We start from the raw sequence: 16,062 nt of genomic DNA on the forward strand, positions 1-16,062 counted from the left end.
AACATTTACCTAGTACCGTATAAGCCTAGTACCCAGTGAAAACATCTTACACTGGGCCACATACCGCATGTTACGAACATACGGTGACAGGCGGTAGCGGGTTGTTGTGTGTCCTGGTTGAACAGTGACAAGGAAATACGAATACGTTCACAATATTATCTGCCTGCTTACCAGATGGAGAACACGATTTACTATTAAACTTTCATAGCCAATGATGTATAGACCAAATTCACCTAAAACATGAACTGATTTGCAACCAATGTCTACGATTAAATAGTGCGCGTGCACAAACGGTACACATTTACGTGGCGCGAACAATAACGCACACGCACTGCATAAACTTGCAGTTAGTGCGTATTCTAGTTATTTGTATTGTACTCGTACTTAGCCAAGTGAATTTGTACTCGTACTCGGCGTGCACTCGACACTTCCAGTAGTACAGGTACAAATGCTACATTTATCAGTCTTAAAATCTTAGTGCCTTGTACTCGAACACATAACACAAAGGAAGGCAAGATGTTGCAGATTTCCACATAAGTAACTCATTGTATTTCAGGGTATACGCCCATGTTTCTATGACATTGAGCAAATAACAAGTTTGGTTTATCATATGGCCTAGATGTACAGCAACGATAAACCTCGGAAATCAGCACATAACAGACTCCGGAAACACATAATCTGGCAGTTGTTTACGCACATTATACATAACGTGTTATGGTCATCACGTAATGACAAAAATGAAACTTTCGGAGGAAATTCGGAGGAAGCGTAGTGACTTGTAACTCATCCCTGGATTTTTGGTTATCAAAAGCAAACGCATGTTAGTTTTACTCATCCCGTGGATTTTAAGAAAACGAGAACTGTGTTAATTTTCAATATTTCTCTGAAGTCTCGTAGTACGGTAAGAAATTTCAACCGACACATAACATACATAAAGTCTCGCGCAATGGGATGAGATTGCTTTGTGATAGTTGTAACGGGTAACTAGGCTAAGTTAGGCTAGGTCGGCCCAGGTTGATGTTAAGATTTAGTTTCACTGCGTAGTCCTAATTCTAACTTCTAGCAAGCAAACACTCAGATATAATCGCGCTATGGGCCTACAGTAACTAGTTAGCTAATATATTTCGATTCGGATTGATAGAACTGAAACTGTCTCAGTCTCTCTCTACAGTCACCATTGGTTGAACTAACAATTTGGATGTTCAGTAGCCATGTCCATATGGAAATGAAATGATATGATTGAAACGAAATAGGACATGCCGTTAGGCTATAGCAAGTAACATTGACCTACAGTAGCACTAGCAGGCTAGGCCAAGGTAACACAAAGATTATTATATTGTTGGTCAAACTCTCAGTGTATCAGGAGAATTAACAAAATCTTTCCACCAAGCAGAAGAGGTGCTACAATATAAAATTCCATGAAAATTTTGATCAAAATTACTGACTTGAGAAAAACAATTTACACAGCTCTATGAAAGTCATATTGTTAGAGATGAGAATTGCAAAAACTGCTGACTGGTTGTCAAATGGTGAAAACAATTCACAAAAGTTGTAATGTCATAGGTGACCCAAGCAATTGTTCAACACTTACTTGTGATAAACAATCTGCATATGACATTTCAAATCCAACCTCAAGTGAGGTAGGCTAGTTCTCTAAAGAATGAATGGATATTAAGCCAAACAACATAAATTTTAAACGACATAACACAAAAAACTGCACTGGCCCAACAGTATGCAAAAAGGCAGTGTAGAAAAAAAAAATATGTCAAAGAAAGTGGATACAATTTAACTTTCAAACATAGCAACTATAGTGTCTATCCGTGCAGCTGTACACAGTGTGCAAGGTACACGTACAGTATGGGAAAGAGTTACTGCATGTGACCATACAAAGTATGTATGTGTAAGTTCTGAAGACTATTCTGTGCAGTGTGTGTACACTAAAAGCTAATGAAATACTGCAGAAGTAGCCAATGTGAATGTGCAACTTTTTCTGTTGAAATCTGTCGATACTCTTTAATTTTGCAAAGTACTCTATAATGTACATACTTTGGGGAGAAAAATTCAATTGATTTGATGTACATACCCCTACAATTATGTTGTCATGTGTGTACACCTACAGTTGTGATGTTAGTGTACTGTATGTATGCACAGTACTCATAAGTGACCCAAAAAACTAGCATAAATTGTTTTATACTGCAAACTGCACCCGTCGAACTACTGTATGTTAGTAAACATGTAATGACTGAAGTATGTGAATGTCATGAATGTAACATTATTTGTGAATTACTGTACCTATAGATCGTAAATTTATTAAATGTAAAAATCAAAGAAAATCAACGGACACTTCACCCAGTGAGCAATACCGCACTGTACTGCTGCATAATACAGTATTGTATTAATTTACGCTTACTTGCTGCATACTACAGAAATAAAGCCACTTTTATTGTTTCATGTGCAAGTTTCGATCCTGCCTCCCTTCATTCTCTACTTTATCCTCTTCTTTGCCATCTCCTTGTACCCCTTACTGTGTACTGTAAGTTGCATTCCCGTTTCTGCTGTTCAGAAAGTTGTCCATGGATGCTTTTAGTTCTTTATCAAATTTGCGAGTTTTTATGCTATAAATGTCTATATCTATCCTTATGCATCTTACCGGTATATGTAGCTTTCATTTCTGCATCCTCTTTGCTTTTCATCAGATTATGCTCATGAATGGTATTTGGTTCTACTAATGTCATTATCAACTATCCATTATGCCAATCGCATCAAGTTCTTCAACAGAATCAGGCCAAGGTAAGCATGTGAAAATATGAATATCTCTTCATCTCCTTTAAAAGATCTATGTCATCAGTTTTTGCTTCTTCAAATGTTTGTTACAAGATCAATTTTAACCGTCAGTCATCTATAAATCTCAACAGGCAGTTAGCTTTCACCTCAATTGATTACATTCACAGAGAGTTGTACAGAACTTTATTAACTTTTGCATTCCTGATTCCCCTTTCTATAAAGGGCAAAACCAAGGACTTAAAACCTCCAGTAAAGTTCTCTAATTTAGAACCTTTACAAATTTAAGCATCATCAAATCTTGTGCAAAACAAATGATTTTCAAGGTTGGTGATGTCTGCTGTAGAAACATTTGAAGAACCAAAAAAAATAAATATCTACTCGTCATGCAGCACTTTTTCAACCACAGTCAGGTGGCAGGATAATCCTATAGTCTCTTTGGAGCTGTTTGGATTAGTTCTACTGCACTTAGACCTGCACATATGTAACATCCATGGGCAACATTTCATGTTGTACTTCAGTTTAATGGAATGAGTACAGTACAAACAGATTATCCCTAAGTATCTTTAATTGTACTCATTTCAGGGCAAGTTTTTTGAGGATTTGTTTTTGGTTGTTGCCTTGGATAACCAGATCTGACATTTTGGTTGTCTGAAGTACAAAGTTGAATCATCCAAAAAACATACTAACAAAGAATGATATACTGTAAGTACAGTGTAGGAGAGATGTGATGGTTTGGTGGTACATACTATAGTGCAACACCATCCAGATTTGGGCCAGTATTAAAGCTCCACTTTGAGTGAATCATAGGCCTACTACTATTTTGGTTAAATTATTTCAGCATCTCCCAAAGTGATTGAGGGTTATTACCAATTATCATTAAAATCACCTAAATTTGGGGATAGTCAGTTATGGCAGTTGATGCAATCTAAATTTGATGCCCAAACAGGCATTAACACTCCAAAGCTGATATTGTCTGTCCAAACAGAAATTTGGTCGTGTTCAGAAGACCGAACGACCGTTCGAAATTTGCTCTTATGTCGTTTTATACCTGTAGGAATATATATTATGTAGTGCTATACATTGTCCACACATTGTGGCTGCCCGGAAAGAATACATTTGCTCAATTGAGAATGAACAGTTACATAGAATCTTATGTACTAAGTTGATTTTACTGCACTTCACATCATGCTTTACCCCCCCTCTACAGTATATCCCCAAGACCATCCATCCCCAAAGTTTCCCTCTTTTGCACAACATTGTATGTAGCTAACATAGATCTCTATATCCAACATGTTGTGGTAATAAATTCAAATTCATTTACTTCTGTTTTCCAGCCAACGCAGGATCCGATTGCTTTCATTTATTTGTAGTCTAGCGAACATTATTTGCAAGACTGCAATTTGAAGCTCTCTCTACCCATCTTTCTCCCCCTCCTATGTCATCGTTTGGGGTCCTCCATTCCTGTCAGTTTTAAAACTTTTATAACTACTTTATAGAATGCAGTGAAAGTAAGCCTGGTACAAGTATACAATAGAAATTATCACTGACAAATGTGCAGTACTAAAAATGTCAAACAAAACTTATAATTTAAGCTCATGAAAGATGGTCAAGTTTTTGAGCAACTTCCAATGTCACAGTCACATAGGATGTGATTGCCCTAAATGTTTAGTTAGTACAGTAAGTACATGGAGAATTGGGTAATATTAAAATTTCAATGATGGTTGACAATGACTATGAAAAGTGTGGTTCATGATATATGCTGAGAGAAATATGTGATTCTGGAAGTCTACCAGTCTTGGACAAATCTTGAGAAGAATTTGCAGAATTATATAGTTGATGGAATGCCTTTGGTGAAGGTACAACTCTTTTGGGGTGCAGTGTGCAGTTATATTAAATCTACTGTACTGTACTGCGCCTTCCTCTGCAACACAGAGTAGTACTTTCCCAATTAAAGGCGTGATAGTCATTTATGTATGCAAATCTATCAACAAACTCATGAATAATGCATTATCCCATGAAATATTACTGTTCCCATTGGTCCAGAAAGAAAGTGTCATTTAGAACCGCTGGGCTGTCTTACACATGTACAAATATTCAGCTGTACACATGTACCATGAACATTGAACAATACAACAAAAGTGGCACTAGTGTAGGGCATAAGAGGGGTGAGGGGGCTTAGCCCACACGTATCACCACATCGGAGGGGGGTGAGGGGGCTGAGCCCACACGTATCACCACATCTAGCACTGTCCATTGACTCAGTGTAGGTCTATAAAATTAATGAAACAATAAGGTTGAATTAGTGACAGAGGTAACAGAAAAGTACTACACGGTACTTGTATCCATAATAGAAAGTCACTGCTCAAGCATCCTGTGACTCCCTATAAGTTTGAAATGTATACCCTTGACAGCACCCATGAATTCCCATAGCAGATACAGTACTGTAGCACCAATGTTATGTACCTTTTCCTAGTACTGTATCTTTGTGAATTGTGTGCAGAAACTAACACACAGACATGCCATAGCTTGAAAGGCAACAAGAGTAGAGTTATTTGTTTTCATTGTCAAATGAACAGACCCAGGCTGCAAACAGTTCTGCGTTTTTGTGGACATGGTAAAACCAGTCAGTCAAATTTTGTTGTGAAATACAAAAATCCATTATCCATGTTGTTGTGCAGAAATGGTAAATTGTAATTTATAATGCCAATTGTTGCAGAGCTGCACAGGCTATGATTGCATTTCCATGCAGGTTTATTGCAGAAGTTGTTATACTGTGGGTGTGTATCCTAGCTACTGTTTTTATATGTGCACTTAGCTAATAGTATCATACATACATGTATGTACATACCTTAATTACACAATTTCAGTCATATCTTCCCATATCTCTGTGCCCAGTTCATCAAAGTTCTGTAACAAGTAACATAGAGGATATACTAAATTGTAAATTTACTATACTTAGGTTATTGTAGAATACAGTATACGACAATACTGTCATGATTTTCATGTATTGAAGATTGAATTTAATGTAACTGCTTGAATTTGTTATGACAGTTTTGAGTTTCGTCACAGTACTGCGACTTGAATTTTACGCCATATAATGCATCGACCATACATTTTTCTGCCTATAAAACACATACATGTGCCTTTTAGACACATGTGCTGTGGTACCATATGAATTTGCTGTCGACCACATTTGACTTCCATGCTTAGAAACGTGCATGATAAATTTAACCAGCTTCTGTAATTCCCTGTACTGTTTGTGTCATGCAGATAAATGGACTATATTAGTGATTTATGAGGCTGTGTGTACAGTATTTCTGTATCGTTTGCAGCAATCTTGTGGTGGACGGTGGCATGTATACTCAAAGGTATTTGATAAGCAGTGTTGTAACTACTGTATGGTCATGGCTCAAGTCGATTTTTAAGTACTGTATATACAGATTGTAGGCTTATTATGTCATTTTGTAAAGTGTTGTAAAGGTTTTAGAACTTAGAAAGGTTTTAGAATTTTTAGAACTAATGCATAGTGACTCGACTTGAGTCGGTAGAAAAATCACTGACTCAAAGTCATGAATCTGTAAGTGCGTTTAGCATATGCAGCTTGGCAAATACTTTGTATTCCGTCACCATGTAGAGCTCCAGGCAGACTGAGATTCTATTAACCCACGCTGCATTTTATCGTGCATGAAGGGACAACAGACACAATCTGGAGGCGAGAATTTATGCAGTACTTTAATACAGTTACGCACTGTAATATGTATAAACTGTTTGGTAAACATGTACAGAATGCCATGAGAATACAGTACAGTTGTATAGTAGTACCTACTACCTACTGCAGTTTTGTCACCTTCAAAAAGGGTGTGATTCAGTCTGTAATTGGTCGTAATTGTCAGAATTCACAAAATACTGTAGTGCTCAACATCTGCCCAAGTAACACAAGACAGCTACCTGTAGTGCAGATGAGTGTATTGCATCATTTCTCATGAAAGTGTTAAACATGGTCACCTATATACTGTGGATGAAAATCAACAATTTTAATTCAAAATTACAATAATTAACAAATTAATTACTGATTTTGTTGGATATTTTGAAAACTGATCACCTACTGTACTGTACTGTGTTAACAATCACCTTTGTGCTGAATTGTACTTGTATGGGTGATAGGCAAATTGCAGAAGTAATAAATATATGTCAAGCACATCCAGGTACTTTAAGAACAAAAGTTGGATTTTTTGTTCTACAGCAAGTGTATAAATTTAACTTAATATCCTTCACCATACACACTAGCATTATAACCTCCTGGCCAATGCCCATGTACAAATTCTCACCATCTTGCTAAAATCTTTAGAGAGATCAATTTTAGCCCCAAGAGGAAGATTTCTCCATGACTCTTTTCAAGTTTAGAGGCATCTAAATGGATTAATTCATCGCAGTTGTATAATGTACAAGGGCCAGATGCATATATAGTAAAGAAATACTAGCATAAAAAGGATGTTAAAATACTCTGTATAATGTGCTCCATTGAGTAGCACAAGTAGTACTGTACATTATTTAGCCATCAGGGAATTCATCGGTACTGACTCAATAGTCGCCGAGTGAATATTGCTCATAGAACTCTTTAATTATTTGGCTCCGTTTTTCGATGTAGAAGACTGTGGGCAATGAAGAGAGACCTAATTTTCAGAAATTGTGAGACTGAGTGCTCTCATTTTCTTGCAACTGCATTGCACTAAATTTATTAGTACATTTAATGTATTACAGACTGTGTAATTTGTTCTCTGCAACATGTGTACACAGGAAAGGGTTGTATGTTTTAAAACAGACAATTTTGCGAAGGCTTGAGACTTTTGCACATAAATGTATGTAGTGTGTGTATTGGACAATTTGTCAAGCCTGCAACTTGGCTTAAAGGCATTGAAGACTCGCCCCAAACCGCGTACGGCCATCTGAAAAAGTTAACTCTCTGTTGCTTGCAAGTGATGTTTTGTTCGTGTCGCTACAAAATGCAGACAGTAATGAAACATGATACTGTACCTTGTTATCTTTAGCTGGACCTGAGATGTCCATCTCTGTATCGTTTGTATATACTGCGCTGTGGGTATTGACCGCAGCTGTATGTACTGACTGTACACTAGTGTCTTTAGAATTACAGATGGTACAGTAGCAAGCTGTGTGTGTAATTTCTGGGATCGATGGTGGTGTTTAACACTTCTGTTACACCTCATTCGAAACTTGGTCAAATTACCAGCATTAGATGTTTCTTTTTGCGCGAGTCTTCACACCCTTTAATGTATTACAGACTGTGTAAGTTGTTCTCTGCAACATGTATACACAGGAAAGGGTTGTATGTTTTAAAACAGACAATTTTGAAAGGCTTGAGGCTTTTGCACATGTATGTAGTGTGTTGGACAATTTGTCAAGTATGCAAGGCTTAGAGTAAGATTTAGAGTAAAATACAGTCAGGGAATGTAACTACTGCACTGCACTATGTACAGGTATACAAACTGTATTAATCAGCCAGTCCTATGCAGACTTGAGGTAATTATAGTAGCCTATAATTGATTTCAAATACAATTCATTCATGGAATATCATAACTACTGCACTGTACTATGTACAGGTGTACAAACTGTATTAATCAGCCAGTCCTATGCAGACTTGAGGTTATTATAGTAGCCTATAGATGTAATTGATTTCAAGTACAATTCATTCAGGGAATATAACTACTGCACTGTACTATGTACAGGTGTACAAACTGTATTAATCAGCCAGTCCTGTGCAGACTTGAGGTTATTATTACTACTAAAGTTCGACTGATTAAATGTCAAAGTTACAGCTACAGTATTTGGTTATAATTTCTGAGAATTGTTTGGGCATACTTTTACAAACAGGATGAGCTGTAAATATAGGAATATATCTGTAACAGACATACTACTGTACATACTGGCCGTAGTCCCTGTAACTGCAAGCAAGGACATCCTATAAGTTACTGTAGTGCAGTACTTTAGACAGTGGCGGAGCGTCCATACAGTCAGGGGGGGGGGCCGATACCCCCCCTGACGGACTCAAATGGACTGCTGGCGCCCTTTTCAGCTTTTTACCACTTTTTAATTATTCGCGATTATTGACTTGTTTATTGCGCTCTTATCTACAGGTACCTATTGACATTTTCACATTTTGTAGGTGATGACACCTATTTATTCTTCGTTTATCTGCAAATTAGCAAGGCCGTGAAAGGGTCATTTCCGGCGATCTAGGGAGTATCTTTACTCAAAAATTTTTTGTACGCTCCGCGCCAACCTATGGTCTCGCTCCGCTTAGATAGTGTCGAAAGCGCCCAGGGCTACAGACCATTCTCGCCCCCCTCGACCAATACCCCTAGCTCTGCCACTGACTTTAGATAATCCAAATACAGGAATTTAGTGTACACCAATAAACTTATCCCCCACTTGAATCAGTAAACAGCAGTTCTAGAATGGATATAAGATACAGAACGGTATATAAATAGATTTAAGAGCGACGATACTTACCTGTCTTCGCACTCCACACTTGCCCTCACTCCTGGGCAACACCCACTACAGTAATTCCTCCTTCCGTATCTATGCCACCCCGGAAGTTAATTCCTACATGTTTTTTTGCAAAATCTTCGCTTGTAGTTTAAACAACTGTATTTTGCATTTTTGGAATACATCATGGATAATTCGACTACAGAGACCTTCTTTTGTCGCTGTTCCAAGAAGCACTCATAAGTATCCTTTTGTTTTCATACAATTTTCGATTGCATTTTTCTCTTCCTCTGTGAATGTTGTTCGCTTCTCCGTTGTACGTTTGTTTGTACAGGTAACGGTTGCATGACACCTCAGTGGTGGGCGTTACCTCCCCCGACCGTTAGCCGTCGAGCTAGGTCCTTAAGCCCCCATCACTAGTAAGTTTTGGGGGTTTCTATACGGGCAGTCCCCCCCCCCAATAAAAACAAACCAATAATTGCCTTTTATAGTACTTTACAGTATACTGTACTTTATGCACATAGTAATTCACAGCCTGGGTATGCATGTATGTGCATCGTCCCTGTCTTCAGTTTATATATCAGTGGTTTTTCTTAACGTTGCCGGTATTGAGTACTGCTTGACCCACCAGCCTATTCTTTCAATTTTATAGACCTATACATCTCAGGGAAGTACCCGGGATTTCCTGAGTGCCGGTGTGACAGGACTTTTTCCCCCCTGAAAATATTCCCCCCCGGGTGGAGATTTCCTAGGAAATATTCCCCCCCGGGTGGGCATTATTCCTAGGAAATATTCCCCCCAACCTGGAAAAATTCCCCCCCACCTTCATGTAATTCTAGTTAATTATATTTTTGTACACCTATCAAGGATATCTCATCATGGAACTATAATAAGGAGATTTTAACATTTTTTGGGCATGAACTTGGAATATATCATTCCTGCAATAAGGATATTCAGAGAAAATGTCTTGGGTTAGGGTTAGGGTTAGGCCTACACTAACAAGGTTAAAGATTATTATCAACTCCAATCAATGTAGATAGTAAACTTCACTGTGGATAAACTTTATTCTGTGAATGATTTGAAGAAACATGAAGAAACTGATTGAACACCATTGAATTACTCTTCATGCATCATTAGACAAAGTTACCTGGACTTCCTTGATATGAAATTGGATATTGGGAGTTGGCTACTGATTTTCTCAACTGGCTAAATTGCACCAATCCTTGCAACTAACTGTCCGCTGGCCACTAAAAAAATGTTGCGAATATGTGAAGGATATATTCCTAGCGTTTAATTGCCATGAGCAAGCGATCGACCATCTCATCATACACTGAATTTGAGATATCGCCTATTGGAATATAGGAATATTATGAAATTCATTGCAAGCTAAAGACTTGCAGGTGCTGGCAGGAAAATTGATCATGCTTATGGTGGGGGGGGTAAATTTTCAGGGTGGAAGGAATTTATCCTAGGAAAAATTCCCCCCGGGGGGGAAAATTTTCAGGGGGGGAAATTTCCTGTTACACCGGGTATACTGATCGCCGTCCTGGAGGAGGGGTCTAAGGGGGAGGGGGTGTCCCCTCTACCGATTTTTGAAGGTGCTCAGATGCCAAATGCTGGCACTTGTGTAGCTTTTTACACAAGTACAATTTACATCTTTAAATTTGTTTTAGTGAAATACATTACAAACCTGGTAAAAGTTATGTTTGTTTAAAAGAGATTTTACAAGGGACCGATTGAGAGCCGTAAGTTATGTTTCTCCCATGCGTTTACTGATGCATTATTTAGTCTGTATGATTTTGGCATCTAGCTACTGTAGGCCCAATTTATGTTGAATATATTGTTAGGAATGTCGGAATTTTAGATGAAAATAGTGCTGGGCGGGATTCATGATTTTTAAGACAGTGCTGGGCGGGGATGTTTAGTGCTGGGCGATGCCGCCCAGTGCCGCCCAGCGTGGGCACATCCCTGCATCTGCAGCAGGGTTTATAAATATTCACACATATACTGTGTATACAGTATATGTGCTATAAGGATGTACAGCACTACATCTCCATCTCTGATGTCATGCCATTCATCCTGGCACAGTCTTTCATTTTGTCCCAGCTCTATACAAACACATATACTGTAATTTACTTCGTTCCCCACTTACCTGTCTCCCCACAATTACCTATGCACCACGTTATCTTAACATTTATTCATATCCTTGAATCATCCTGTGTCCTGTTTTAGTCTTCAAGTTATTGATCAGCTTTTTAGAGCATGGATGTGACAGACATGACCGACATAATTCTACACAAGCTGCCAGTTGAATAATCCATCTCTTGGAAGACCGCAAAGTACTTGTTCCGACGACAATGTGGTCGATATTCTACAGTACCTGTACATGCAGAAGATGAGCAAGCATGGTTGTGTTTTCTTTTTAGAACCAAAGGAAGTGGAACACATCTGCACAGTTCTAGCAGTCTGTGATGGCATACATATATGCACTTGTTTGTTCTTTGAAACCTTTGCTTTCCCATTTAATATTAATATCTAAAGTTGTTATCGATTTGTCCTTGAATTTTAATAAAAAGTGAATATTTGCTTTTAAGCCAGTACTATTCATGTCTCCATCGAGAACGCAATTTTCTGCCGGAACATTGCTTTCTTTTGTGGATAAAACGATTACAAATTACATTCCGTTTTGATGATTCTAAATCCCTGTTTGGAAAGTGATTCCCATGAACTGAACATTGTCCATTGAAACCTAAAAATGATAAGACTCTCAGAATTCAAGTCTTTTCGATGAATCACTCTGGCAGTAAGGATTTAGTTTTCACATCTATTTAGAGTATACAGAGGATAACATTTTTACAGTAATTTGTTTTAAAAGTAAGTAAGTACTGCATTTAAGATGCAAGCATCAGGGAATAACTTGAAGTTTGTTTCTTAAAATTTAGTTCTATGGTCCATGTGTACAAGACCAGGGATGTAGTGCTGTACATCCTTATAGCACATTATAAACATAGTATGTGAACATTAACCCTGCTGCAGGTGCTGGGATGTGACCATGCTGGGCGGCACTGGGCGGCCCCGCCCAGCACTAAAATTACCACCCAGCACTGTCTTAAAAATCGTGAATCACGCCCAGCACTATTTTCATCTAAAATCCTGACATTCCTAACAATATATTTCACCAAAAAAATTAAAAATGTAAGTTGTTAGCAAAACTAGTGTTTGTGCTTAAAAAAAAGGTGCCAGCATTTGGCATCTGAGCACCTTCAAAAATTGCAAAATGTCTCAAAGGGGAGGGGCACACCTCCTCCCGCTTAGACCCCTCTCCCAGGACGGCGATCTGTATACCCGGCACTCAGGAATCCTGGACACATCCCTGCAAGACTGCTGGGTCAGATCCAAAACCTCTGCCAATGTTATGGACGGAATTCACAGAGATAAAGTCCCATAAAAAATAGTGTGAGAGTTAGTATTTGGTGAGGTATGCATGATTGATTTAAGTTGGGATACCTCTACCATATTACGGAAAAAAATTAATTGGGTGGTGCAATATTAGTCTGAATATGCAAATTAGGTGTTCGTTATGGACGGAATCAGAAAAATGATCAATTCCCACCAACCTTCATAGTGGGTCAAAAGTCTGTGAAGTGTTCAGGATTTCAAAGTTTAAGGTACTTTACATCACAGGCCTGGTACCTAAGCTTTATCATACTCCCACTCATAATCTTGAATGTACCTCCATTAACCCACTACCCCAAACCAAAATTCTGTGTTATGGACGGAATGTACAACGTTATGGACGGAAGGTTTCGTCCTGATTTAGGATCAACTCTTGAATTGTGAAGTGTGTGTTATAAGTTAATACTTATGGCCAATATGTGTAATAATATCAAATAAAATTGAATTTATTACAAGAAGGGAAAGAGCTAGACCTGAAATAGGAATTGTTATGGACGGAATGTTATGGACGGAAAGTATTGAATTAGCCTAAAATGAATTGCTATAGCACATGAAAAGTTTCACCCTTGCTGAAGGTACTCATCAGGTGGCTTTCAGCACTATAAGCAGAGGCTGTCAGTACTTTTCCCATTTGTTTTTTTCACTTTTGTGGCTTCACCCCCTTCAAACAATGCCAATGAAATCAAAGTTTCACCAGTCTGCAAAACTTGTATGAAAGAAAACAACACATGCAAATATTTTTTATTTTTTAATTCAAAACACTTTCAGCTGTAACAAGATGAACCTTATTGTTCATAAAGAAAATTAAACCTTGGACCTGTACAAGGACAGCAATAGCCCTCTTTAATACATTTTATAAAGGTTATGAACGAGAACATCAGTAAACTTTCAACACTTTAACATTACCACAAAAACTGTGGACATGGGAGGCCTGTATGGTTGAACAGTCATGAAAATTTGAAATAGACTTTTCAATCTTAACAAAATACATCGATTCATGTTTGTCAAAATTTTCCGTCACCATCACGGCTCACAATCTCTTTGAAACTTGTCCCTAATATATTCAACCACCTTTGTTGCAATTCCCACTTTGCTACTTGAAATTGGGAGGACAGGCTGTTCTAGTTTCCCCATGATCATTCCTAGTGGTATCCAAGATTTGTCTTCAGGTGATGGCCAGAAGAAAGTATTGGTAGGGCCCTTAGGGTGTAGGAAGGAGACATAGACATCATTATTGTCAACTGATATTTGGTCCACCTTTTCCAACCACCAGTCTCCTTCATACACAAAAACCACATTGCATGAGGATGACAACTTGGATTAGGGTCATTCCGTGTCAAATCACGGATGGCTGTTGCTGCACCCTCTCTAAAAATTCCCAAATGTTTTGTATGATTGGACCATCATGAAATAAGCATATCCTGAAAATTTCAGTTGCATTGCTTTACAATTGGCCGATTTATCACACTTTGAAATTACGCAATTTGTCGCCACCATGGCATTTTGGCATTTTCTTGACTTTTGAGGTCTCATTTCTCAGCAATTAAACATTCTACTACCTTTCTATTACAGATGCCTATAGAGTCTATCCCATAGAATAGGAAAATAAAAAATTAGGCTACAAAAATATTGTCTTGTGGAGTTAGGTCAACTTAAAAGTGTCAAAATATTCGATTTTGTACTTTTCACTAAAAAATGTGCTACTTTTAGTGATGAATTGCTCCTAAACCATTGCTTCAGGGTACTTGATTCTTTCAGAGGTTATTATGTCTGGTACAACCATTATAAAATAATGATTACAATGCTTTCCTATGATATTTTTGCAAGTTGTGCAACTCTAAAGTTGCTATTTCATGCTGCGATTCAGCATGAGGCATGATTCAGCATGAGGCATGAGTTTTGATGCCAAATTTTTACCAAAGTAACCATGTTAGAGCTGTCAGGGATTTATACTTTAATTTTAAGTATCAAGTTCTTACACCTAAACAAATTTCAGGGTTCTAGCTGTTCTCAATAATAATTTATGAAGTTGTTAAGCTGCTCCGATGTACAAAAGAGGTCATCTTTGACGGCCAATAACTCAAAATGCATCATGGTGAAAAAATCTGATTATTTTTTCTGGAAGAGATATAGTACCACCCTGTTTGTACAAAAAATTTCAGGAGGGTGTTTGCCTTATTTTGAAATGAAATATCCTCAAAGTTTTGGATTTTTACAATAATTTCTTCTATTCTTTTTTTTTTTAATTTAGGGAAAACATCACCTGAAAGCCTAGAAAAATACTGTAATGTACATGTATGTAAAAAAAGGTTTTCCATCCTAAATAACATTCATTCACATTTGATGTCTTTGATTTAACTTATTAAAAAACATTCTGCATAGTTTCTCCAAAGATAGTAATTTCCATCCATAACATTCACATTCCGTCCATAACGTTTTCCTAATTCCATCCATAACACAGATGTTTCACTGAACCCCAGTTTATCTATGTGCAAGAATCTGGTAATTTTTCACTTCATCCTTAATGGCATTGATAACCTTCAGAAGATTACATGCAAATTTTATCACTGAAGTGAACTTTAAAATTGCCAGGAGATTAAAGACATCAGGTAGCGTTATGGACGGAAATAATGATTTTCTTCTCGGTTAGCATCTTAATTAGGGATGCCCTACTTAATTTTTCCAAAAACTATTTTGGAGCGATCAGTACCATAAACAATTATTCAGGTGCAGATTCCTGTGAATTCCATCATTCCTTGCAGTTCAGTGGCACAAATTGCTGTTTCCGTCCATAACGCTGGCTTAAGTGCATTGTCGATATAATTAAGCAGTACTCGTTAACAAAGAAACATACAAATTTAATTTTTTTGCCAAGCAAGCTTAAATTGTTCTTCTTTTGGACAAAACTATCAAAATTGATAACTATGATCATCTAAATTTTAGCCCTGAGGTTGACAGGTTTTGGATCTGACCCTGCTATTATCTTCAATTTTTAAATGCAATCTGCCCATATATGATATGTCCTAGATCAGCATATTTGCGATGCGATAACTGGATTTAAAACTGCTTCCTTTGCCCTTATGATCACTGAAAGATTCCTTTAAACAACAATTTTTCTACATGATTCTATCTGAAGTGTTTTGACAGATTCGCCGCGCTCCTCCTTTACCTGTCGCCAATCTGCAATTGCAATCTCTTATCCAGCTTCTCAGAGTACATGACACGGAAAAGATTTTAGCACTGTGCCCTCTCCCCCCCCCCCCCTTTATGACACTTCTGGGACACCGCTCGTGCACTTTCTCCTACTCCCCACTTTCC

The 16,062-nt window shown here is 37.8% G+C and overlaps 1 protein-coding gene across 5 annotated transcripts in view; it reads left to right on the top strand.

Annotated features, from left to right (window-relative positions):
- Positions 1 to 697: 697 nt before the first annotated feature.
- Positions 698 to 16,062, top strand: part of LOC139964530 (protein PALS2-like) — a 75,370-nt gene continuing 60,005 nt past the window's right edge. For 2 of the 5 annotated variants that reach the window (XM_071966159.1, XM_071966161.1), the window contains exons 1-2: positions 700 to 901; positions 2,697 to 2,790. In XM_071966159.1, coding sequence (XP_071822260.1) covers positions 2,751 to 2,790 — 40 coding nt within the window. In that variant the 5' untranslated portion in view covers positions 700 to 901; positions 2,697 to 2,750. Of the gene's footprint in view, positions 902 to 2,696; positions 2,791 to 16,062 lie in introns of all 5 variants that reach the window. The other 3 variants (XM_071966158.1, XM_071966162.1, XM_071966160.1) reach the window with 3 other exon arrangements.

This window comes from Apostichopus japonicus, chromosome 23 (assembly GCF_037975245.1).
Source record: "Apostichopus japonicus isolate 1M-3 chromosome 23, ASM3797524v1, whole genome shotgun sequence".
NCBI classification, from domain to species: Eukaryota; Metazoa; Echinodermata; class Holothuroidea; order Aspidochirotida; family Stichopodidae; genus Apostichopus; species Apostichopus japonicus.